General features: G+C 45.1%; 1 protein-coding gene across 1 annotated transcript in view; it reads left to right on the top strand.

Moving 5' to 3' along the window:
• Positions 1 to 25,317, top strand: part of STAB2 (stabilin 2) — a 168,632-nt gene that overhangs the window by 51,019 nt on the left and 92,296 nt on the right. Inside the window, exons 16-26 of the mRNA XM_070370245.1 lie at positions 1,073 to 1,126; positions 1,400 to 1,480; positions 3,586 to 3,738; positions 5,419 to 5,481; positions 9,371 to 9,457; positions 10,271 to 10,357; positions 12,002 to 12,113; positions 15,161 to 15,341; positions 18,144 to 18,237; positions 19,431 to 19,589; positions 23,882 to 23,977. Coding sequence (XP_070226346.1) covers positions 1,073 to 1,126; positions 1,400 to 1,480; positions 3,586 to 3,738; positions 5,419 to 5,481; positions 9,371 to 9,457; positions 10,271 to 10,357; positions 12,002 to 12,113; positions 15,161 to 15,341; positions 18,144 to 18,237; positions 19,431 to 19,589; positions 23,882 to 23,977 — 1,167 coding nt within the window. The remainder of the gene's footprint in view (positions 1 to 1,072; positions 1,127 to 1,399; positions 1,481 to 3,585; positions 3,739 to 5,418; positions 5,482 to 9,370; positions 9,458 to 10,270; positions 10,358 to 12,001; positions 12,114 to 15,160; positions 15,342 to 18,143; positions 18,238 to 19,430; positions 19,590 to 23,881; positions 23,978 to 25,317) is intronic.

The raw sequence follows: 25,317 nt of genomic DNA, 5'->3' as shown, positions 1-25,317 counted from the left end.
ATCGCTGTAAACCAGGGTTGTTCTAGACAAACGAGGATATGTGGTCCCTCTGCTTACAGGTAATTCCCCTGACATAGGGGCCAAGGGGAAGTGCAGAGAATCTGGGTGAATGGAACTTGGGTTCAGCAGGGCTTTCTTTCTGCCTGGGACCTCACACTGTTGAAACATGTCCCTAGCAGGTCAGCCTCTTGGAGGTTATTATGATCTCGATTTGTGATCCTTTACCTTTCTAAGACACAGTAGCTATGGCTGTGCCACTGAAGTAGCAGAATTCAGGGCTTCGAAGCTTGTAACCCCTGGGTCTGACTCAGCTGGGAGATTACAGTCATGCTGTAGTCGACTGCCACTGCCTTCTTCCCCCAGAGAGTGGCCCCTGTGTGCCTTAATTCTGTCCACTGTCTCCAGGGCACCCCTCTAGGGACTGCTCATCCTGCTTAGAGTCCCAAGACTCTTTCTATTTTCTGAAGCATGAGAAACCTTGGAAAGGGCCTTGAAGGTGAGATGAACATGTTTCATAAGAACACAGAAGAAAGAGTCCTGGTCACACATTCCTAACAGGACTGTATGTTCCTAAATAAACAGTACATGGCCTGATGAGCCCACAGTTATTTATGGAGTGAGTGAAACAGAATCACAAACTGAGGCTGTTTTAGAAAATCTAGAAGGTAGCCTTAGACATTGAGAGAGGTGATGGAGCAGAGTACCTGGGACCTTGAGTTACTTCTCAGGCTTATAGTCTAAGTTATAAATAGCTTTGCAACCTTGGACGTGGCTTTAAAACTCAGTCTTATCACACATAAAATGATTCAGTAGCATCCCCACCTCACAAGGCTGTTGGGAGGACTAAATGAGAGGTGCACATAATATTATGGGAACAGCCCCTGCCTGTCACAAAGTAAAAATGTTAGTTATTTGGGGGATGGGTTTTTCTCACCCTGGATTTCCCAAGAAAGATTATGGGTCATTTATTTTTATTAACCAAGTGACCAGAGTCACTTGAGAAATTTTACACAAGAGAGGGAAATCTGTGTTTTCCTCAATGACTTAAAGAAGTATTTTGATTCCTTTGCAGGGATCTCGGAAGCTTCTGGAACTCATCAGATACCACATTGTCCCATTTACTCAGGTTGGCCCTCCTTTCCTGCCCTATTTTTCCCCCTGTTTTCAAGATATCTGGTCTTAAATTTCAATATTTTAGTGCTAGAGAATGTGGGACAATTATTTATTATCTTAGCTCTGAGTGCATGCTTATGTGAATAATGAACCTGTCATCTAAGAACTCTTCCAAACCCATTGCAGAAAGCTCCCATTACTTATTTCATAAACTTTCAAGTTATTTTTTCCAGTGAAGACTCTGGGTACTGCTCTCAGTATCTCTATTGTTCTCTTGTTCTTGCAGCTGGAAGTGGCCACACTCATTTCGACCCCTCACATCAGGAGCATGGCCAACCAGATCATAAGATTTAACACAACCAACAACGTAAGTGAAAAACTCTGTCTCTGGTGTCATTGCTCACATGTGTTTTTTCCTCTGCTTATGGCTGTCCATCGGGTTATCCTACCTCAACACTAATTCACAGGCTTCGGCTCTTTGTGTTTGCTTCATTCATTCATTATGGCTTTCCGCAAATATCTGCTGAGCAACTCCAAGTGTGTGAGTCTAAACTAGAAGCCAAGGATAAAGATGTGGAAAAGATAGGCCTACATTCCAGCAAGGAAAACAACCCTTAAGCAACTAATTAGTGACCAGTTAGTTATTTAGCTACAATTATAACAGGGCTCCCATGAGGAAGCTAAGAGGGCTCTGGAGCAGCAGAAGCAGCAACAGGAGTAGACAGCAGATCCGGGGTTCTAGAAGTCCTCAGTCAGGAGATGATGCTTCAAAGGATGAGTAGGAGCAAGTTCCAGGCAGAAGGCAAAGCAGGTGCAAAGGTCCTGAGGTGGGAGGGAACATGACTTATGTAAGAACCTCAAAGAAGGCAGTGTTATTCAGCTAACTTCTCAGGGTTGTAATATTAGCAGAAATCTGGCAGCAGAGAGATTATGTCTCCTGTTGGTTCACTATGGATGGTGATGGTGATGCCCCTTCAACCTTTCAACAAGTTTCTGTTGGGTGCCAAGAATGTGCCATGCCCTCAAGTTTGGAACAAACAGATAAAAGTCCCTGGTTGCATGGGACTTTCATTCTAGTAAATAAGATGATAGATCATAAGCAAATTAAATATATCGTATATCAGAGTAGTAAGTGTTAAGGTAAAAAAAAAAAAAAACAGCAAAGCAAAGATGGGAAATAGAAAGTGGGAATGGGGCTGACATTTTAGATACAGTGTCTAAGAAATCCTCATGGACAAGAGAACATGTGAGCAAAGACCTGATGGAAATGAAGGAATAGGCACTGTGAGCACCTGGGGGAAGAGTATTCCAGAGAGAGGAAACAGAGAGTGCAAAAGTGCAAAGCAAGGAGCGTGCCGGCCTGATCAAGGAACAGCAAGTTCCTCGGGGCCAGAACAGAGGGACAGGAGGAGTGAGGTCGGAGGAGGTCCAGGCGGTAAGAGGGAGAAGGAGAGGTGTGGTCAGGTCACACGTAGCCTAAAAACTCAGGGCAAGGATGAAGGCTCTTAGTTTAAAAGAGATAAAAAGCCACTAGAGGATTTTGAGCTGTGGAATGATGTGATCGGACATACATCCGGGGAGACTATTTAGGAGGGAATGTAATAACTCAGAGAAGAGGGGCAGTGATGAGCGGGGAGACAGGGAAAGGGGCAAAATCAGAGGTACACATTACTAGGCAAAAGACAGGCTTAAGGATGTATTACACAACCTGGGGAGCGGAGTCATTATTTTCTAATAACTGTAAGTAGAAAATAACCTGTAGAATTTGTGTCAAAGTGTTTTAGTTAAATAGAAGGAATGATGGTAACTGAGAGCAGAGTGGTAGCTGAGACCTGCTAAGGAGTGGTTGAATTCCAAAGGTGTTTTGAAGGAGACCAGCAGAATTTGCTGAGGGATCCAATGAGGGATGAGGAAAGAGGAAGCCAGAGATGTTTCCTGAGCTTCTGACTGGAGCCACCAGAAGGATGGTGTTTCCATTAGTATCATCCAGCGAGATTTGGAAGGAAAGTAGAGATCAGAATTCTTTGCCAATTTGTTCATTTTCTGCTCCCTCGCCTACAACATAAGCAGGAACTTGTCTGAGTTTGTTCACTGATATCTCCTGAGACCCCAAAGTAGAGTTGCTCCAATGTATCTGAACAAATGGATCTCCATTTCACCATGGGGGTAAAACAGTTTGCCCAAGGTCTCATAGCAAATATATCACAGAACTCAAATAGTTATACCTCCTCCCCAGTCCAGTGCCGGCAAGGACCATTTCTGCAAGGACATCCTTGCTTAGAATCAGTTGAGAATTCATTCAACAGATTCATCTCTCCCTGTCAGCCAAGCCCTTCTAACCACAATCCTCCCCTCAGCAGAAAGTTAAGTGAAGTTGAAGGCTCTTTCAGGAAGCTGCCACCATTCAGATCTGCCTGGGGCCACCAGCGCTCCTCAGGCAGAAAGATGAAAGATGGTGTTGTTTCTCTCCAGGGACAGATTCTGGCAAATGGTGTGGCACTGGAAGAAATGGAGGTCGCTGCCAAAAACGGCCGGATTTACACGCTGACTGGAGTCCTCATACCTCCCTCCATCATCCCAATCCTGCCCCATCGATGTGATGAAACAAAGAGGGAGATGAGACTGGTAAGGAAACTAGGGAACTCAATAAGGGAACCCTAAAGAGCCCTCACAGAGCAGACCATTCCGTCCTCCTGATTCTGAGGGAACTGACAGGGAGAGTCTCACACGGGAGCCTTGTTCTAAAGGATTTTCTGTCTTCATGAAGAGGCAGCGGGACCTGAGGTCCTATTTCATTGAACACAAACCAAAATTCCTGGGGGAATTTCCACACTAACCGTTGCTACCCTGGTATATTCATTTTCTAAAGCTGCCACAACAAGTTACCACAAAACAAGTGACTCTAAGTAACAAAAATTTATTCTCTAAACAGTTCTGGAAGCCCGAAGTCCAAAATCAGGGTTTCCTATTTCCATTGCAACTTTTTGGCTCAGCTGGTTTTAATCAGAACAACTAAATTTCAACAAGCTTTTGAACAACCTGGACCAGAGCCACCCCACAACAAGGCGGGGAGTCACAGCTGCCCTTGTCTTCCACAGACTTCCTTCCCTGAACTTGAACAACAGCTGCTCAGGGTGGGAGAGCTCTAAACAAGTCTAACTGTTGACTCCCATCAAGTCTTTCCTGCAAATTGTTCAAGAGCTTATTCTCCATTTCCCACCCCCCCCCCAAAAAAGAATCAAGATGTGGGCTTGAGCCACAACCCAAAGAATTTTAGTTAAATAAGAAGAGCTTCCCCATAGCTGCCTTAGAATGAAGTCTTCTTTTACTGTTTTATCTGGATTGAAATCAAACCAATGTGCTCTGGTTTAGGGTTGTTCTGATTAGATCTATTAAAAGTAGCAGTGAATTCTCTAGAAGGTATTGAGGGCTAGTAAACAGTAGGCATAGCTAGTCCCTTCTAGAAATCTGTTTTCAGAACCCATAGCTGCCTTTGGGCATGTATACTTAGATTTAGAGGTTTAATTAATAAGATCCCTGCCAGATACAGAATTTATCCCAGTGGTTCAAATGAAGAGACTTTAATTAAGAATCTGTGACAGAGGGGTGGGCAGGGCTGAGGAAACAAGCAAGTGATGCTGGGCCATCCAAGGAGAAGCAGTGGCAGGAAACCAATACAACAGAGAATCAAGGGTGGGTAGGAGGGGGAATCACCTGCGGCCACTGGGAGCAGGGCAAAGGGAAGAAGAGGTGTCCACCAGGAGCTGGAGGGATGGCACTCGAGCAGAGAGGGAGCAAGACAGAGATACCTTGACCCTGTCTTCCTCCTACCCACCGATATCCTGCTGGCCCCTCACCCAGACCAACTGGAAACTGGTTAGGAAGCCCAAGGTTGACCTGCTGAAGCAAAGAACCCAGTAGTGAAGTCAGAGGGACTTGAGTGTGTAGTCAATGCTAATGCTTTGTCCTTGGAACAGGTGGGCAACTGCAGTGTCCCCTCAGGGGCAGGGGCCTCCCTACATGGCTGAGGGTTGACCAGAAGCCTGAGGCCTGCAGACAGTCTGAACCTGAAAGAGGATGAGGAAGGGGCTTCTCTGAGCAGACCTAGTTACTTCTCCCAAACCTCTCTGGAGTTGACATCACTCCTCTCTAGGGAGGAGGCAGTAGGGGCAGGGAGAGGGGCCAAGAGTGGGATGCTAGTGGGACCACCTTTATAAGGGGCATAAGGAGACATAAGGCCAGATGCAGTGGCCTGCTGCTGCGTCTTATAGGGACCCCTGCACTGACCCCTGTCCTTCCTTCCAGGGCACATGTGTGAGCTGTTCCCTGGTGTACCGGAGCAAATGTCCCGCTGACTCCGAGCCCACAGTGAGTGTGACAGCTTCAGAGAAGCACACATCACCCCAGCAACCCCACGGGTGTGATTTCTCATCCTTCCCACCTTCCCTCTTAAAAGATAATCATTCCAACTAGGATTGGCTCTTAGCCTGCTCTGTCTGGGGGGATGGTAGAAAGATAGCTCACAGATCTGTGTTTGAGCTCTTGCTCACTTATCCAAGGTAAGTTGCTTCACATTTTTACTCTAATTTTCTTATCTGTGAGTAGTAATAATAATAGGAACATCCACAGTAGAAGCAGGATTAGCATAGATAAAAACCCAAGTGCAATGCCTGGATCAAATAGCCACTCAGTAAACATTCCCTCTCTAATCTTCCTCTTAAATAAAATCCATTGTTTGTTTAAGAGAGACAAAACTTTACCTCCACCCTCTTGGGGTCTGCAAGACCCTGGCTGGGCCTGCAAATTGAGTTGATATAAGATAAACTAACAGGAGAAAAGCACAATTTTTTTTTTACATGTACATCAGTTAAGTGACTCAGTTGTGTCCAACTCTTTGTGATCCCATGGACTGTAGCACGCCAGGCCTCCCTGTCCAACACCAACTCCTGGAGCTTGCTCAAACTCATGTCCATTGAGTCCGTGGTGCCATCCAACCATCTCATCCTCTGTCATCCCCTTCTCCTCCTGCCCTCAATCTTTCCCAGCATCAGGGTCTTTTCCAATGAGTCAGTTCTTCACATTAGGTGGCCAAAGTATTGGAGTTTCAGCTTCAGCATCAGTCCTTCCAATGAATATTACGGACTAATCTCCTTTAGGATGGACTGGTTGGATCTCCTTGCAGTCCAAGGGACTCTTGAGTCTTCTCCAACACCACAGTTCAAAAGCATCAATTCCTCGGCACTCAGCTTTCTTTATAGTCCAACTCTCACATCCATACATGACCACTGGAAAAACCATAGCTTTGACTAAATGGTCCTTTGTCGGCAAAGTAATGTCTCTGCTTTTTAATATGCTGTCTATGTTGGTCATAACTTTTCTTCCAAGGAGCAAATGTCTTTTAATATCATGGCTGCAGTCACCATCTACAGTGATTTTGGAGCCCAAAAAATAAAATCTGTCACTGTTTCCACTGTTTCCCCGTCTATTTGCCATGAAGTGATAGGACCAGGTGCCATATCTTCCTTTTCTGAATGTTGAGTTTTAAGCCAACTTTTTCACTCTTCTCTTTCAGTTTCATTAAGAGGCTCTTTAGTTCTTCTTCGCTTTCTGCCGTAAGGGTAGTGTTATCTGTGTATCTGAGGTTATTGATATTTCTCCTGGCAATCTTGATTCCAGCTTGTGCTCCATCTAGCCCAGCATTTCGCATGTACATAGGAGTTTCCATTGGAGAAGGAAATGACAACCCACTCCAGTATTCTTGCCTAGGAAATCCCATGGACAGAGTCTGAGCCTGGTGGGCTACAGTCCATGGAGTCGCAAAGAGTTGGACATGACTTAGCAAATGAACACAGGAGCTTCCATAGGAGAATGAAGACCCAGAGAAATAGCAAAACCCAAGTGTTTATAGAGTAGGTTGAACAAAGATAGGTAACTGTGGAAAAGTAACTAAAATGTGAAATATATTTCACAATATATACCTATATCAAGTCATTATCACTATGTTATATGTCTTAAACTTGTGTACAAGTTTTTTGTATCTGCTATTTTCAAGTGCCTTTAGCTCAAAATAATCCATATGGCACATTTGGAGGGGGCATGTTCTGCTACACTTCATTGGTGTCTGCTCTTCCCAGGCATCTTTCTGGAAAGAAACAAATGAAATATCAAGAAAATGACACTAGAACCATCAAAACCTTGTGATGCTTCATTGAATTCCACACCATGTCTATTGAGGAATATAGAGTGGGTTAAGGAGCATAAGGGCTTACCTGGCAGCTAAGTGGTAAAGAATCTGCATGCAATGCAGGAGTCCCAGGTTTGATTCCTGTCAGGAGGATCTCCTGGAGAAGGAAATGGCAACCCGGTCCAGTATTCTTGCTTGGGAAATCCCATGGATGGGGAGACTGGTGAACTACAGCCCATGGGGTCCTAAAGACACAACCTAGCAACTAAAACAACAACTATAGCTACACCAGGGGGCATAATGATGAATAAGATATTGTTTCGTTTTTGTCCTGAGAAGTTCTAATCTAAAAAGGAAAACAGACCATGGTACAACGATCCATAATTCATAGGCCAGGTAAGTACTCTACTGGTTGTAAAAGCAACAAATTTGAAGATAAAATTGATGACAGAAATTCCTGCCTCTAAGTTTGTCCTAAGAAAGACCTTCCCAACTAGAGAGTTCATCCCACACTAGAATAGATGGCTAAAGAGAGTGATGAGTTTACACAATCCTACTGTGGAGCACTTCATAAAGAAACAAACACACACACACTAAAATAGGCATAAGTGTTCAGATATTTGCTCCATGAAGCCGGCGCCCCTGCGTCCTGCAGGATGCTGTCAACCAGTGGTTGTGGAGAGGGAGGGGAAGAGGAGACTGTGGTGACTGGCATCCCAGTGATTGCTGTGTGCCAGACACTGTTCTAAATGCTCTGTGCAGCAAGCCTGCAAGAGAGGCACCTTATCATACCAGCGTATAACCTGAGAACTAAGGCGAGGAGACTTAACAGCCCTCGCACAAGGTCACACAGCTGGTGGGCACAGACCATGAGTCTACATTGCCTCTGCCCAAGGAAAGAGAAGCAGGAGAGGAAAGGAAGAAATGAGATGCATGGGTCAGAGCCCAGAGAGCCCCAAACTGCCCCTCCCAGGCTCCTGTGGTCTGTATTTGGCTAAGTATCCTGACAGCCAAAGAAGAGAGTTGAGTACTTCTTCCTCAGTGACCTCAGAATTCCTCCAGACATCTAAGATTTTAGGATTTTACTGACTGTGGAAGTTTTCATTGCTCTCTTCCTGTGTAAGAGACTAAGATGAGGAGTACCTCGATACTAGTTTTTATCTAACATAAAATTTGAGCCACAGATTAAATGCTCAGGATTAAAGTTGAGATCAGCACTTTTGTCCCATTTCACAGATTAGGCAGCTTGAGGCCCAGGAGGCAGTATGACTTGCCTCTGAGATCCTAAAGTTAGTAGGTGGTAAGACCCATTCTCTCGACTTACCACTTACCAGTAGTGTTTCCTAGAAAGAAGATTTAACCAGTCCAGGCCTCAGTTGCCTCATCTATTAAGAAAAGGGATGAGAAATAGCCACACAGTTAAATAATGATGATCTCCTATGGGCAGTGTGTCTGGCCCTAGGAGGTTCTCAATAAATGGTAGTTCTCAGTCATTCTGAGTGGGTATCAGAGGTTAGAGAATGGTAGGAAATCTGCCCCTATAATCCACAGACTGCACTGTTTTGTTTGGTAGATCTTTGTACAAACTAGGATGGAAATCTCTAATAGCTCCAGAATTTCTGAATAGGAGGTTTTGTGTGTGTGCGCTAAGCTGCTTCAGTCATGTCTGACTCTTTGCAACCCTGTGGACGGTAGCCCTTCAGGCTCCTTTGTCCAGGAGGAGGTTAGAGCTGGTTATTAATTGGAAGGAGGGCTAAACCACACCCACGATGCACAGGAACATGTTCCCAGATCGATCAGCAATGTCTGCCAGGACACAAGAGGGGACAAAATGTATCTATGCCCCAGGTCACCATGCAAACCCTGGCCTGTATTCTCCCAACAAGGAAACAGAGGCCTAACAGGTGACTGAGTTCTGCCTGGACCCGTGTGAGCTGTGTACTTTAGTGCTCTATGCTGGCATCGATGGTAAACTGGAGGAAATACATCATCTAGTGTATAGAGAAGCCAAGTGATGTCCAGATGACCTCAAAATGCAGACTGCAATGCTTTTTCTTCTTGACTTTCTTCCAGACACTCTTTGTTCACAAGTGTATCTACACCGGCCGAATCAGGAGCCCGAAGAATGGATGTGCCAGATACTGTAATGCCACTGTGAAGGTGAGGCGTGTGTGTGTGGCCGAGGACCTCATCCAGGCCACCAAGGCCCATACAGAAGCCAGCGGGCTGGGCAGTTCTTAGGCCCCAGGGTCTGTGAATCAGAGGTTGCCAGTGGGAGCTTGACCACATTTTCCTGCAAAGGAAGCTTTGAACAGAGTTCCCTGCATCTTTGCATCCATCCCATGGTTCCTATGGCTCTTAATACAGAGCCCACACCCCTGACACTCCCCTACCTGGTGCACACTCAGCAGTGCCCCTGGCATGGCTCTCACCTCATTCCCACCTCAGCATGTGTGCCTTTGCTAGTTCCTCCCTCAGAATGCTTTTCCAGGTTTTCTCGGGGCTGACTCATCTCTCAAGTCTCCATTCCACCATCGCTTCCTCTGTCACCGCCCAATCCACAGTGGCCCCCCAGTGTCCCCATACCTCTGTCCCCAGCCACCACTTGATAACAGCACTTCATTTTCCCAGCACATACCACTCTCTCAAATCTTTTTTTTAATTTATTATTTGTGTCTTCCCTGACTAGCTGGAACACAGGCTCCATGAGCACAAGCCCGTGTCTCTCTTGCTCGTACGGTGCCAGAGCCGGGCAGGCAGCCAGGGGCAGCCCTCAAGAGGTTCACGGTGAACTGATGGCTGAGCACAAGCCACGCTGTCATCCACCCGAGAAAAAGGCATTCTCCTGGGGAGGGGAGGAGGCCGATACTGTTTGTGATTGTAATCGAAATGAAAATGAATAAAATGAATTTCCTTTGAGGAACTGGCACTCTGCTTTGGATTCAAAAAGGCAACATGCATTTTGTTTTTCAGATTCCAAAATGCTGCAAAGGCTTCTACGGGCCAGACTGCAACCAGTGCCCAGGAGGCTTCTCGAATCCGTGCTCCGGGAACGGGCAGGTGATGAGGGCTGAGGCTTACTCTTTCACAAAGGCTGAGGTTGACCTGTGTTGTTGTTGTTCAGTTGTTCATCGGACTCTTTTCAACGCCATGGACTGAAGCACGCCAGGCTTCCCTGTCCTTCGCTATCTCCCAGAGTTTGCTCAAACTCATGTCCATTGAGTCTGTGATGCCAACCAACCATCACATCCTCTGTCGTCCCCTTCTGCTCCTGCCCTCAATCTTTGCCAGCATCAGGGTCTTTTCTAATGAGTCGGCTCTTTGCATCAGGTGGCCAAAGTATTGGAGCTTCAGCTTCACTATCAATCCTTCCAGTGAATATTCAGGATTGATTTCCTTTAGGATTAACGGGTTTCACCTCCTTGCAGTCCAAGGGACTCTCAAGAGTCTTCTCCAAAACCACAGTCCAAAAACATCAATTCTTTGGCACTCAGCTTTCTTTATGGTCTAACTCTCACATCCATACATGACTACTGGAAACACCATAGCTTTGACTAGACAGACCTTTGCCAGCAAAGTAATGTTTCTGACCTGTGTTAAGTCAAAAAAAAGAAATCTTAAAACCATTAAACCAAGAAATGATTCAATGCCAGTCACGGTTCCCAGGGAACAAAAGAAACAGATGAGTTGCTAAAAGAACAGAAGATGTCTGCAGGAGAAGGAATCTTTCCTGGGGGAGTGGCAGGGGGCAGGGTGTCCGGCAAGGTCCCTTCTGACCCGCTTTCCTTCTGCTGAGGGCATGACCTTGAACAACTCAGCAAGGCTTTATGGACCCCACTTTCCTCCTGTGGGAGATAGAATTGTTGGCCTGTATTGATGTTCCAAGATTTTTTAGGATCAAAATTTTGTTATTCTTTAAAAAAAAAAAAAAAGAAAAACTGCTCAGTGAATGCTTTTTTAGCCCATCTACAAAACCTGGCTTAATGAAGTGTAAGAGCCAGAACCTGACTCATCTAGCATGGAGGCCAGGGCTGAACAAACAAAGGTAAAGAGGCTGTGGTTCATTTGGGGAAATTATGAATCTGCACATATAAGAAATCCATGTCAAAAATATGCCTCTTTCAAGGAGAAGGAAAAACTGCCTGACCACCAAGGGGGACACCACACAGGCGAGGGTAATAGGGCGAAGCTGCTACGAATTAACCTCTGTAGCTGGGAGATCTGTTTGGGGCCACAAGCCCTATTGTGATGCATGTCAATCAATACAAATCTAACCTTGAAATTGCTGAAGAGCTAGGGGGCAAAACGCGCACACTGAAGGGACAAACTGCCATTTGGAGTCACATAGCTGAGCACGAGAGAATCTGCAGAGAAAGGCTGGCCTTCATTCTGAAGGTTGGAGGTTTATCAGTCTGACCCTTAAGCATTGTGTAGAGGTTCCAGCTGTGACTGGCCGGCCCCCCTCAAATGACTTCCTGTAAAGTTCTGAATCCTGGCTTGGGATTCCTATATGTCACTGTCTTAGCTTTGTACCTAATACCCACGGCTCCACTTTCCACAAGGGTTCCCAGAGAGTCATTTCAAGCAGAACTGAATCTGAGTCAAAGAAGCAGGTCAGGAAACAAGCATCCGGGACTCCTGGCCAGGGGCAGGGGGTGGGAGGTGTGTTGTCCTGACGGCCAGGGGCCCTGTCTTTGTTCCCAGTGCACCGACGGCCTTGATGGCAACGGGACGTGTGTTTGCCAGGATGGCTTCCGAGGCTCCCGGTGCCAGTTCTGTTCAGACCCCAGGAAATACGGACCTCGGTGTGACAAAAGTAAGTGTCGTTTCCAGAGCTGCCTTCTGGTCCTTAGCCAGGGTCCCCACGGCTCTGCGGTGCAATCCTGGTGTTGGGTGCCCCTTGGCTTGGTGGGTGCCCCTACCACAGGGCAGTTCTTAAGCCCTTGGGTCCCAAATGCTAGCATGTGCCAGATTGCTGAGCCCCCTCACAGAGCTCTGAGATAGAAGGCCTGAGTGGTACCCTGGGGATTTGCATCTCTTAACAAGTGCCCTGGGATGTCAGCACCACTGACCCAAGAGCACCTTTAAAAACCAGTCATGTAGGGTTTCCCATGTACCTGAACTGATCATGGACTTCTTAGCAGCACACAGCCTCCCCACCTTTCAAGCAGTCGTCTTCCGTCAGCTCCTCCCTTTGCTAAATGTGTGGCCTTGGGTTAGTTAGGCCTCCATTTCCTCATCTATAAAATGAGAGTCATATCGGTAACTACCTCATAAGGCTAGTACAAGTTATAAATGGAAAACACTTGCCCGAGAACAATGCCTGGCACCTAGTATGCACTACCAATATTATTATCTATTATTGTTATTCTTATCTATTATTGTTATTCTTATCTATTATTGTTATTCTTATCTATTATTGTTGGCACTGTTGCCGTTATGCTAAGTTCAGTGACATAAATGTCAGGAAACTCAGAGAACATGTAGAAAGTTCTACAATACTAGGTATTGAAAAATATACAGCTATATAATCTTAGAAAATACATTGTTCTTAAAAATAATACAATGTGAATATATAAGTATATAAATAAAAATATACATCTCTGTGTATCTAAGCTAAGATTAGAACTCGCTGGGGAGAAAAAAATGGCTTCCTTGGTGGCTCAGTCGGTAAAGAATCTGCCAGCAATGCAGGAGACCTGGGTTTGATCCCTGAGTCAGGAAGATCCCCTGGAGAAGGAAATGGCAACCCACTCCAGTAACCTTGCCTGGAAAACCCCATGGACAGAGAAGCCTGGCAGGCTATAGTCCATGGTTCAGAAGAGTCGGACACAACTTAGTGACTACACCACCACCACCACCAAGCTGAGATCAGAACTTGATGGGGAAAAAAAATGAATAGTTCAGAGCTTGCTGTGGAATCAGACCAACATGAAGTTAAAGCTCCATTCTGAAACTTACTGGCTCTATGACCTTAAAGGGAATTCCCTGGTAGTCCAGTGCTTAGGACTCCGTGCTTTCACTGCTGAGGGCATAGGTTCTATCCCTGGTCAGAGAATTAAGTTCCCACCAGCCACGTGGCACAGTAAAAAAAAAAAAATCTGAGACCTTAGAAAGAGTCTCTCACTGAAGCTCAGTTTCCCCATTTATAAAACGGAGACAATACTGTACCCACTTCGTAGGTGGCTGATTAAGTTGGATCATAATTGAGGACTATAGCCCAGAGCACGTACCTAGCAAGTAATCAGTGAATGAAGCCGTTCTTACTACTATCACTGCTAACTCCACTCATCTGTTACAGAACACACAGCCCCTCTCCTCTCTTACTGTATCTGATTTTCACAGCTACCTCTCAAGAGGGATGGGATACCAGAGCCCAGCAGAGTCAGGGCTGCCGATCCTAGTCCAATGCTCTTTTTGCCAAATAAGGTTTCTGAGGGGAAAGAAAATAGGGGCTTATTCCAAAGCCTGTTGATAGAGGCATTTTTATGAGGCTAGCAGGCAGGATGCTAAGGCTGGGAAAAGACTGGTAGGCTTCCTGCTCCAAAGCCTCTCGTCCAGGTTTGTGACTGCCCACCACCTCACACTGGGGAGCTTCCTCTTCTTTCTGGGGTCTTGTTCCTTGCTAACTAAGCCCTGACTTTCATAAAAGTTTATGGAAAGTCTTTTTTGTTTTAAATCTCTTCCAGCCCCCACTCACTATGTTTCTTTTTCCTGGATGCTGGCTCCAAGCCCCCACACTAATTCCTCTCCCCGCAGTCCCTTCTGGGGCAAAACCACAGATTCCTTCATTTCTGATCATATTCAAACCCCCAAATCCTTGCCACCTGCCTTTGAGAATCTCTGGAGTGTGAGCCTGACTCTGATAATTGCTGCTTTTGCAGCAATTTTTAAATATTTGTAATCAAAAGCAAAATCAGCAGCTAAGATGATAACAGGCAGGTGGAAATGCCAGTCGATTTACTGATCTACTGTTAGTGACTCATGGTCACTAACTGGAATGGAATTTGAAGGTCTGAGTTCAAGTCCCTGCATGGGAACCTACCAGCAAGTTAGGCAAATTAGACAATCACCTCTCTGGGCTCAGTTTCCTCATTTTGAACATGGGAATGGTAAAAGTACCTACCTCTTGAAGCTGGTGACTATGAATGAGAGTGGTTTGGTTGCTAAGTCATGTCTTTGTGACCTCATGAATTGTAGCCCACCAGGCTTCTCTGTCCATGGGATTTCCCAGGCAAGAATACTGGAGTAGGTTGCCATTTCCTTCTCCAGGAGATCTTCCTAACCCAGGGATCAAACCCAGGTCTCCTGCATTGCAGGCAGATTCTTTTACTGCCTAAGCCACCAGGGAAACACCGTAATTGAGAGGGTACAGGTTGAAGACTGGTTCAGTGCCTAGAACAAGGTCAGTGTGCAAATACTGGCCATGAGTGGCACTGGTCTGCTATGATAGAGTGGAGAACAATACATAAGCCGCACATCAGAGGCTGTGCTGGCAGGAGAAATCACTTCTGTTTACTCCAGAACATCTTCAAGAGAAGGCAGAAAATGTCAGACTAAACTCTCCAACAGGAAGTAGGTGAAAATTGAGTTCCTTGGCCTCTTTCATTCATCACACTCTCCCTCCCACTGCACCGCACACGCAGACATACACAGCAGTACCGAGGTCGAGCTCTTCTCTCTGAAAGCTGTCCTGGCACAGGGACAAAGATGCTCCCAGAGTCTTCCCAGGCTCAGCCACCAGGTCTGTCCTGACAGGAGTGAGGAGATGGGGGTTGAAGATGGGGGACTTCCTCTGTGGCCCATGTGCCCACTGCTAAGCTTGTCCCCAAGCCCTGAATGGCCCTTTTCCTTCTCCCTCAGCATGTCCGTGCATTTTCGGAACGTGTGATAACAGGATTGACAGCGACGGCGCCTGCCTTCCTGGGAGCTGCAGGAACGGCTCTGCGGGGAGATTCTGCCACAAGCAGACCTCAGCCTGTGGGCCCTACGTGCAGTTCTGTCACATCCATGCCACCTGTGAATACAGTGATGGAACGGCAAGGTAGGCGCAAGGCAGGCATGCCACCCTGTTACCTGCAGACAGACCCAACCCATGTTAACCTCTCCATAAACAAAGGCCTATTCTCTCCAGCTGCCAGCACGGCTTTAGTGGAGAAAAGCTCAGACTGAGATGGGTTCAAACTGTAGCACTTCCTACTTTCGAAACTTGACCAGCTGTGTGACCTTGGGCAGTTACTTAACCTCTCTGAGCCTCACTTTCCTCATCAGTACAATAAGGGTGATGTTGCATACCTGGCAGGGCAGTTGTGGAGGTTAGATCAACTGAATGCCCAAGCACCCAGCACCAGGGCTAGTACATCATAGGTCTTCAGTCATGGAAACTGCAGTAATTGCCATCACTCAAGTGAAAGAAATGAAGATTTACCCACCAACTTTCCAACCCTTTAAAATCTCTTTTACTTCCTAAGATCATTAATAATAACTCCCATATTAAAGACATCTTACAGGAAAACTGGGTCTTTGGATCACCAGTTGATGTCTTAAGGTTGTCTCAACTATCGCACAATTGCACTCATCTCACATGCTAGTAAAGTAATGCTCAAAATTCTCCAGGCCAGGCTTCAGCAATACGGGAACCGTGAACTTCCTGATGTTCAAGCTGATTTCAGAAAAGACAGAGGAACCAGAGATCAAATTGCCAAAATCTGCTGGATCATGGAAAAAGCAAGAGAGTTCCAGAAAAACATCCATTTCTGCTTTATTGACTATGCCAAAGCCTTTGACTGTGTGGATCACAATAAACTGTGGAAAATTCTTCAAGAGATGGGAATACCAGACCACCTGACCTGCCTCTTGAGAAACCTGTATGCAGGTCAGGAAGCAACAGTCAGAACTGGACATGGAACAACAGACTGGTTCCAAATAGGAAAAGGAGTACATCAAGGCTGTATATTATCACCCTGCTTATTTAACTTATATGCAGAGTACATCATGAGAAATGCTGGACTGGAAGAAACAAGCTGGAATCAAGATTGCCAGGAGAAATATCAATAACCTCAGATATGCAGATGACACCACCCTTATGGCAGAAAGTGAAGAGGAACTAAAAAGCCTCTTGATGAAAGTGAAAGTGGAGAGTGAAAAAGTTGGCTTAAAGCTCAACATTCAGAAAACAAAGATCATGGCATCCAGTCCCATCACTTCATGGGAAATAGATGGGGAAACAGTGGAAACAGTGTCAGACTTTATTTTTGGGGGGCTCCAAAATCACTACAGATGGTGACTGCAGCCATGAAATTAAAAGACGCTTACTCCTTGGAAGGAAAGTTATGACCAACCTAGATAGCATATTGAAAAGAAGAGATATTACTTTGCCAACAATGGTCCATCCAGTCAAGGCTATGGTTTTTCCTGTGGTCATGTATGGATGTGAGAGTTGGACTGTGAAGAAGGCTGGGCGCCGAAGAATTGATGCTTTTGAACTGTGGTGTTGGAGAAGACTCTTGAGAGTCCCTTGGACTGCAAGGAGATCCAACCAGTCCATTCTGAAGATCAGCCCTGGGATTTCTTTGGAGGGAGTGATGCTGAAGCTGAAACTCCAGTACTTTGGCCACCTCATGTGAAGAGTTGACTCAATGGAAAAGACTCTGATGCTGGGAGGGATTAGGGGCAGGAGGAGAAGGGGACAACAGAGGATGAGATGGCTGGATGGCATCACTGACTTGATGGACATGAGTCTGGGTGAACTCCGGGAGTTGGTGATAGACAGGGAGGCCTGGCGTGCTGCGATTCATGGGGTCACGAAGAGTCGGACACGACTGAGCGACTGATCTGAACTGAACTGAACATATGCAATGGGCTGGGGGGAGGAAAGTCAGAGAAAATTTTCCTCTCTGAGAATATATGGTTCAAAAGCAGCACCTACACAAAAAAATTTCCTGGAAAATGCAGACCTGAGGAGTTCTTGGCCTCATTTTTGCAGCACTTTTCTTAATTTGGGCTTCCCCTGTGGCTCAGCTGGTAAAGAATCTGCCTGCAGTGCAGGAGACCTGGGTTCAGTCCCTGGGTTGGGAAGATCCCCTGGAGAAGGAAAAGGCTACCCACTCCAGTATTCTGGCCTGGAGAATTCCATGGACTGTATCACGTCACAGAATCAGACACTGAGCGACTTTCACTTTTCTTAATTTGGAGTTGCCTAGTTAAGTGCATCCATCCCTGTTTATGGCCAAGCTCCCCTACCAGTCTGCAGGCGGCATAGGGAGAGACTGGCTTTGCTCCTCCATGGTGGTGCAACAGAAATGCATCTCCCTAAGGGGTTATATGGACTTCCCTGTGGCTCAGACAGTAAAGCATCTGCCTGCAATTCGGAACACCTGGGTTCGATCTCTGGTTGGAAAGATCCCCTGGAGAAGAGAATGGCCACCCACTCCAGTATTCTTGCCTGGAGAATCCCATGGACAGAGGAGCCTGGCAGGCTATGGTCCATAGGGTCGCAAAGAGTCGGACACTACGGAGCAACTAACATTTTCACGTTCACACATAGCTTTATAAAGATGTTAAACTCATTTTCCAGATAAGGAAACAGGCTCCCAAAGGTTAAGGGACTCACCCAGGGTCCCACAACCACTGAAAGGTGGGGCCTGGATTCCCAGCCAGGTGTGTCTGACTACAGAGCCAGGAGTGACCATGACCACTATGCCATTTGCTCCCCTCATAAGGGCAAAGCGTCAGAGTGCTGAGCCATGAACCCATCTACCTCTAGCTAGCTGGTCTTTTGGGGAGTGGGGTGGGGATAGTTGCTACTTGTATTTCTGGGGCTGACTGTGCTCACTCTTCTTTGCAGCTGTGTTTGCAAACCAGGATACGAAGGAGATGGAAGCTTCTGTGTGGAGACGGACCCTTGTTCAGGATCAACCCTGGGGGGCTGCAGCCGCTATGTGAGTGTTGCCCTTTATCTCCAGGCTGCCGGGTATTTTAGGAAATCCTGAAAGAAGGCCTTCCAAAGGCAGTGTTGAATGACTTCATGGCATGAGGCATATTTGCTTGAACCCTGCGTTTTAAAGATGGTGCCAGGTGCTTTCTGTGACCCTCCACTTCTGAAATCCACGTGTGCTTGGGGTCCAGGACTCTTGGGCTCCTAAAAATACAAACAGAATCAGATAGTTTAGATCATTAGTCATAAACTTGTGATTCAGACGTTACAACTTACAAGTGACTTTCATGTAACATGATCTCATTTGCTTCTCTCACCAACCCAATGAAACAGATGTTGTTTATTGCCATTTTACTGATCAGGAAACTGAGGCTCAGGGACATCAAGTGACTTGCCTTAAGACCTATTGGTGTCAGCGGTGTACCCCAAACTGACCATCACTTTCATTAATAACTCTGGAATATCACCACCACCACCTAGCCAAGGTCACCTCCATTGTTTCACTACAGTTTAATAACTGCTGTCCCTGCTGCTTCTCTATAGCCACAGCCAGAGTGGATCAGATTCTGTTTCCCCCGCATGCTGAAACCCCTTCGGGAACTTCCCCTGGCTCTGATGGTGAAATCAGGTGCAAGTGCCTTGCCCGACTCCAGACTCCCTTTGGACAAGCCTCACCCACTCAGCCTCATCTGCACAGCTCTCCTTGCACTTCTCACTCTGTCCTTCAGCCTCCTGGGGTGGTCATCCTGAAAGGCCTGGAACTCGTACAGATAGAAGCTTGGGTTAAAACATCCTATATACCTGGGTTTATGCCCCTTTATGGCTGTGTGACCTTGGGCAAGTCACTTAGCTCCTCTGAGCCTCAGTTCCCTTATCTGTAAATAGAGATAATCACAGTACCTTTCTCAAGATGAAGGCTTACACCTGCAAAACATTCAGAACTGTCCCTGACTCAATAAATGGCAGTGATGTTAGCAATGCTGGCCATTAGCTGGCCAACAACAAGCCAATTTGTTCTTTAAATCATCTTAGCTTTTCCGTCGATCTCAATGCAAGTGTGTATTTTAATCATTTCCTTTGTACTCCATGCAAATATATACCTCTTCAGGGGACCTCTGGAAATCCTTCTTTTGCGCTTAACGATCATGTGGCTGGCCCGGGGTTTCAGAGGCTTTGTTGCTGCTTTTCCTCTTGTAGGCAGAATGCATCAGAACTGGCAGGGGGACCCACACCTGCGTATGCCGTGAGGGATGGACCGGAGATGGAAGAGATTGCTCAGAGATCAACCCCTGCTCGCTGCCCAGTGCTGGCGGCTGCCACCACAATGCAACCTGCCTGTATGTAGGCCCCGGGCAGGTAGGCATGATGAGGTGGAGGGCAAAGCGGAAACACGATTCCTGCAGTGGATTTTCTTTTTTTCTCTAAACACAGAAGTACTCTGGCTAGAACTTACTGCAGCTCTTTAATCATTTGTAACAGTGGGAAGGAGTTAATTGTCACAGCAAACCTATGACTAGGCAGTATATTTTCTTTTACCTTTTGACCCCTTCACCCACACCCCACCTCTGGCAGCCACCAATCTGTTCTCCATATCTGTGAGCTTGGTTTTGTTTGTTTTTTAAATTCCACATATACGTGAGATCATATGTTGTTTGTCTTTTTCTCACCTGTTTCACTTAGCATAGTGTCCTCAAGGTCCATCCATGATGTTACAAATGGCAAGATTTCACTCTTTCTTTGGCCGAATAGTATTCTAATGTATACATACACCACATATTCTTTATCCATTAATCTGTCAGTTTGGTTGCTTCCATGTCTTGGCTATTGTAAATAAAGCTGCAATGAACATGGGGGTACACATATCCTATCAAGTTAGTGTTTTTGTATTTTTCAGATAAATATCCAGAAGTGGAATTGCTGGAACATATGGTAGTTCTGTTTTTAACTTTTTTGAGGAAACTCCATACTATTTTCCACAGTGACTGCACCAATTTGCATTCATACCAATAGTGCACAAGAATTCCTTTTCTTCACATCCTCGCCAACACTTTATTATTTCTTGTCTTTTTGATGATAGCCTTTCTTGCAGATATGAGATGAGATACCTCATTGTGGTTTTGATTTGCATTTCTCTGATTATCAGTGATGTCGAGCATCTTTTCATGTACTTATTGGTTATCTATATGTCATCTTTGGGAAAATGTCTGTTCAGATCTTTTACCCATTTTTTTAATTTGGTTGGTTTTTCAGGGATTTTTTTTTTTTTTTGGCTGTTGAGTTATATGAGTTCTTCATATATTTTAGATATTAACCCCTTAACAGATTATGATTTGTAACTATTTTCTCCCATCCCATAAGTTTCCTTTTCATTTTATTGTTGCTTTTCTTTGCTCTACAGAAGCTTTTTCATTTGATGTAATCCCACTTGCTTTTTTTCGCTTTTGCTACCGTACAGGTACTATTACATAAAAAAGAAGATTGAGGCATGGAGAAGTTACATACTTTGCTCATGTTACACAGAAACCAAATTGTGGTGTGAAATTCACACCCAGACAGTCTGACTCCAGAACTTCCCTCTTGGTCTTCCCTTGATCTCACTCTGTATTTCTCCGTAACACTCTACAGTTTGTTGATCACTTTCACTTAACCTCATTTAAGGGACACTGAGGCAGAATGAGCTACTTCTTAGAAATTAATTTCTCTCCGAGTGAGGTGATGACAGTGTATCATGACTGTAGCCATGAAGAAGTCCTAATCATAAAAGAACTCACTGCATTCTTATCTCTTGCCAACCATTTGGCCAACAATTCCATTCGTTTTGGACTCACCAGAGTTGCCACATTGCACTTGAGGAAGAAAAACAATTTCTTGGTGTCAGTATTAGTTTGCTAGGACTGCTGTCACAAAATATCACTAACTGGACGTCATAGAGCAACAACACTGTATTGTCTGACAGTGTGGGAGGCTCGAGGTCCAAGATCGTGGTGTCAGCAGGTTTGGTTCCCTTTAAGGGCCGTGATGATGAATCTGTTCCATGCCTCTTGGTGTCCTTGGCTTACACATGCATCACCCTGATCTCTGCCTTCATGTTCACATGACCTTCTCCCTCTGTGCCTGCCTATGTACAAATCTCCCCTTTCTGTAATGACACCAATCATGCTGGATTAGGGACCCACCTTACTCCAGTGTGACCTCATCTTAACTAATTCATATTAACAATCCTTTTTCCAATAAGGTTACATTCTGAGTTGCTGGGAGTCAGAACTTCTACATAAGAGTGAGGAGGTCTGGAGAGGGACACAATCCAACCTGTATAGTATCTGTTCCCTTCTGTCTATCATCCTTTCTACAAACAAATATGAAAAACTTCTAATGGGGGTGATGGAGGAAGAGAAAGGACTTTTTAGGGTGTTACGTAAGAAATAAAATAGGCTGATTCTAGGATTGCCCTCAGTAATGTTACTAGTTGCCTTGAAATCTTGTAGATATTCCAACTAGGCAAAAGTCCTAATTACCATGAATGTTTATTTTAAAAGACAGACCATGTTGGGGTCAATATATTAGTCTTGGGGGTGCAGGAAGGTGCTACCCCAAGAAGATTAAACACTCTTGTTGATAAGGTCTTGCCCTAACTTGTAAAGTTGTATAGATGAGCATATATTTACATATATAAATGAGCATATATTTACATATAAGATACCCAATTTACCTTATAAAGCATATACAGCAAATAATACTTAAACCCTTAAAGATGAAAATTCATAAATAGAGGTTCTGTTCATTTCTTCTCACAACTTAGTGGGTCATCTTGTATCACCTCTAAATGTAACCACTCTCTAGACCAGCCCCTCAGTAAACCTCCTCCAACCAAAAGCTCCTGCTTTCCCACCTCCGTTCTTTTTTCTCTAACATGTGACCTCAGTTTGCATGGACTCCCCACTCCTCCCACCCTCTCTTAAGGTCCATCCACACCACACTTCCCAGAAGGATCTTCCCAGCTCATCCCCCCTCCTCTGAACAGCTCTGGTCTTCATCACAGAAGCATCTCATGTGCCACTTCATCCATAAAACTTACAGCATCTCTTGTTTTCCAGTGTTTGTTAAAGATCGGATTCTTCTTACTTACTTGGTATGCTTTGTCCTCCTCGCTTCAGAGAAAGCAGCTTCAAGGTTCATTGCTGGTTCCATAATGGTCACTCAGTACCTCTGTTTGTTGAAATGATTACTTCTTTTTAAGTTAAGTTTTTTAACTTCAAAATAATGTTGGAAGACATTTGGGAATAAAAGTGAAGAGAAAAATTAACACCATTCACAGTGTACCCGCAGTCACCATTTGTGTGCTGATGTATTTTTCCCTTCTGGTCTTTTTAATGCAGAGGTTTTTATTTTCCTCTCCATTGTTGCAATCCATTACATTTTTGTTTGGTTCCTGTTCTGTACTTAGCACACACATTTCCCCATTTAGTCATACAACCCATCACTATCATACTTAATAACTGCATGATCAGGGCCGCTGCTTCCTTGTAGTTTGTACGCTACACAAAGTATCCAGCCTATGGGGCAAGCCGGGGCTGAAACCCAGCCTGCACCCTGCTCGCCAAGGTGTGGACCCTGGTGTGGACCCAAACCTTCCCAGAAGGAGGGGGCATTTGTTTTTGCATGATGAAACTGTCTGCCTGCTGAGCCACTTGCCATGTGTTGTTCACGTAGAGATGGTACCTTCCTTTCTCAGATCTGCCTGCTCAGAGGGGATGACTGTTCAAAATTACACAGTGTGCCTTATAGACCAGCAGTGGCCTTGTGCGTGGATTTCCACTAAGTGGATGCCTCATAACTTACTTCATCTTTCCCTCTTAGGTGAAGGGGCCAATTTTTTCAGTGGAATGTTCTTTAGGGTCTCTCTGAGATAAATCTCCATATGGTCCCTCTAGGGTAAGGAATTCAAAAAAGAAGTAACAACCAGCAAGAACCTACTGTATAGCACAGGGAGCACTGCTCAATGTTATGTGGCAGCCTGGATGGGAAGGGAGCTTGGGGAAGAATGGATATATTTGTCCCTATGGCTGAGTCCCTTTGTTGTCTACCTGAAACTATCACAGCGTTGTTATTCAGCTCTGCTGCTGCTGCGGCGGCGATTCAGTCATGTCCAACTCTGTGCGACCCCATAGATAGCAGCCCACCAGACTCCGCCGTCCCTGGAATTCTCCAGGCAAGAACACTGGAGTGGGTTTCCCTTTCCTTCTCCAATGCATGAAAGTGAAAAGGGAAAGTGAAGTCGCTCAGTCGTGTCCGACTCTTAGCGACCTCATGGACTGCAGCCTACCAGGCTTCTCCATCCATGGGATTTTCCAGGCAAGAGTACTGGAGTGGGTTGCCATTGCCTACTCCAATACAAAATTAAAAGTTTTAAAACCTTTTAAAGGTCTTTTAAAAAGGAAAGTGACAAGGAGCTTTAGACTGGGAAATGTAACATAGAATGCGAAGACCAACAGCTCTGGAGTCAGAGTGTAACAAAGACATTACTGGTGTTCTCTAAAAGGGCCAAACAGCTATGGTTTCCATACTTCATTTCTTGGTGCTGTGAGAGGGCAAGGTATAAAAGTCTGTTGTTTTCAATAGTCTCTTTTACTTTGCTCTTTGAATTACAGAATGAGTGTGAGTGCAAAAAAGGATTTCAAGGCAATGGGATTGACTGTGAACCAATAACATCATGCTTAGAACAAACTGAGAAATGTCATCCACTGGTGAGTTACTTGATTTTTCTCATTAGTACTTTAAAACAATTACTTGAGAAAGAAAGAAGTTTGGATTATTTTTTACCTGGGCCCAGTAATGAACAAAATCTCTCTTACTCCCAAAGGGAGTCCCTAAGCAGAATGTGAGTAATTATTGCAAATTTCTCTCCATTCCAAAGCATGGAAGAATCAACACACAATTGCCAGAAAAGATTCCCAGCTAAATCTGAATTTCAAATAAATGACAATCCTTCAGGACAAGCATGACCCAAATATTATATCAGTTCAGTTCAGTTCAGTTGCTCAGTCGTGTCCAACTCTTTGCAACCCCATGAATCGCAGCACGCCAGGCCTCCCTGTCCATCACCATCTCCCGGAGTTTACTCAAACTCATGTCCATCGAGTCGGTGATGCCATCCAGCCATCTCATCCTCTGTCGTCCCCATTTCCTCCTGCCCCCAATCCCTCCCAGCATCAGAGTCTTTTCCAATGAGTCAACTCTTCACATGAGGTGGCCAAAGTACTGGAGTTTCAGCTTTAGCATCATTCCTTCCAAAGAAATCCCAGGGCTGATCTCCTTCAGAATGGACTGGTTGGATCTCCTTGCAGTCCAAGGGACTCTCAAGAGTCTTCTCCGACACCACAGTTCAAAAGCATCAATTCTTCAGTGCTCAGCTTTCTTCACAGTCCAACTCTCGCGTCCATACATGACCACTGGAAAAACTATAGCCTTGACTAAACGGACCTTTGTTGGCAAAGTAATGTCTCTGCTTTTCAATATGATATCTAGGTTGGTCATAACTTTTCTTCCAAGGAGTAAGCATCTTTTAATTTCATGGCTGCAATCACCCTCTGCAGTGATTTTGGAGCCCAAAAAGATAAAGTCTGACACTGTTTCCACTGTTTCCCCATCTAAACAAAAAATTATTCATGACTTATCTAAAATTCATTCTTGGTATTTTTATTTGCTAAATCTGGCAATTCTAAATCAACAGAATAGTTGAAAGGGTAACTAGATTCCCATTTTGAATGTCATAACAGAGTTTAACCCAAATTACTGGTGAAAATGCCCATTCAAGGGTAGGTTGAGCCTTGTGTCTAAATTAGGGAAAAGTAGGCACAGATGTTAGAGCTGGTCATGGTCATGTTTTTAAGAGAACATCACTAAGCAGCCAGCATCAGAACCGATGAAAACACTTAATCACAATGCTTTGGGTTGCAAATAACAGAATCCACAAAAATCAACTTAAGCAAAAAAGGAATTTGTTGGACACATGCCCCCAGGGTATCTCCATAGGCAGGAATTGCAAAACTTCCCAAGGGCTTAGAATCAGGATCAAGGCAGCTTT

Source organism: Bos mutus, chromosome 5, assembly GCF_027580195.1.
Source record: "Bos mutus isolate GX-2022 chromosome 5, NWIPB_WYAK_1.1, whole genome shotgun sequence".
Lineage (NCBI taxonomy): Eukaryota > Metazoa > Chordata > Mammalia > Artiodactyla > Bovidae > Bos > Bos mutus.
Note: the sequence above shows the minus strand (reverse complement) of the source record. Positions and strands in the feature narration are given on the sequence as shown.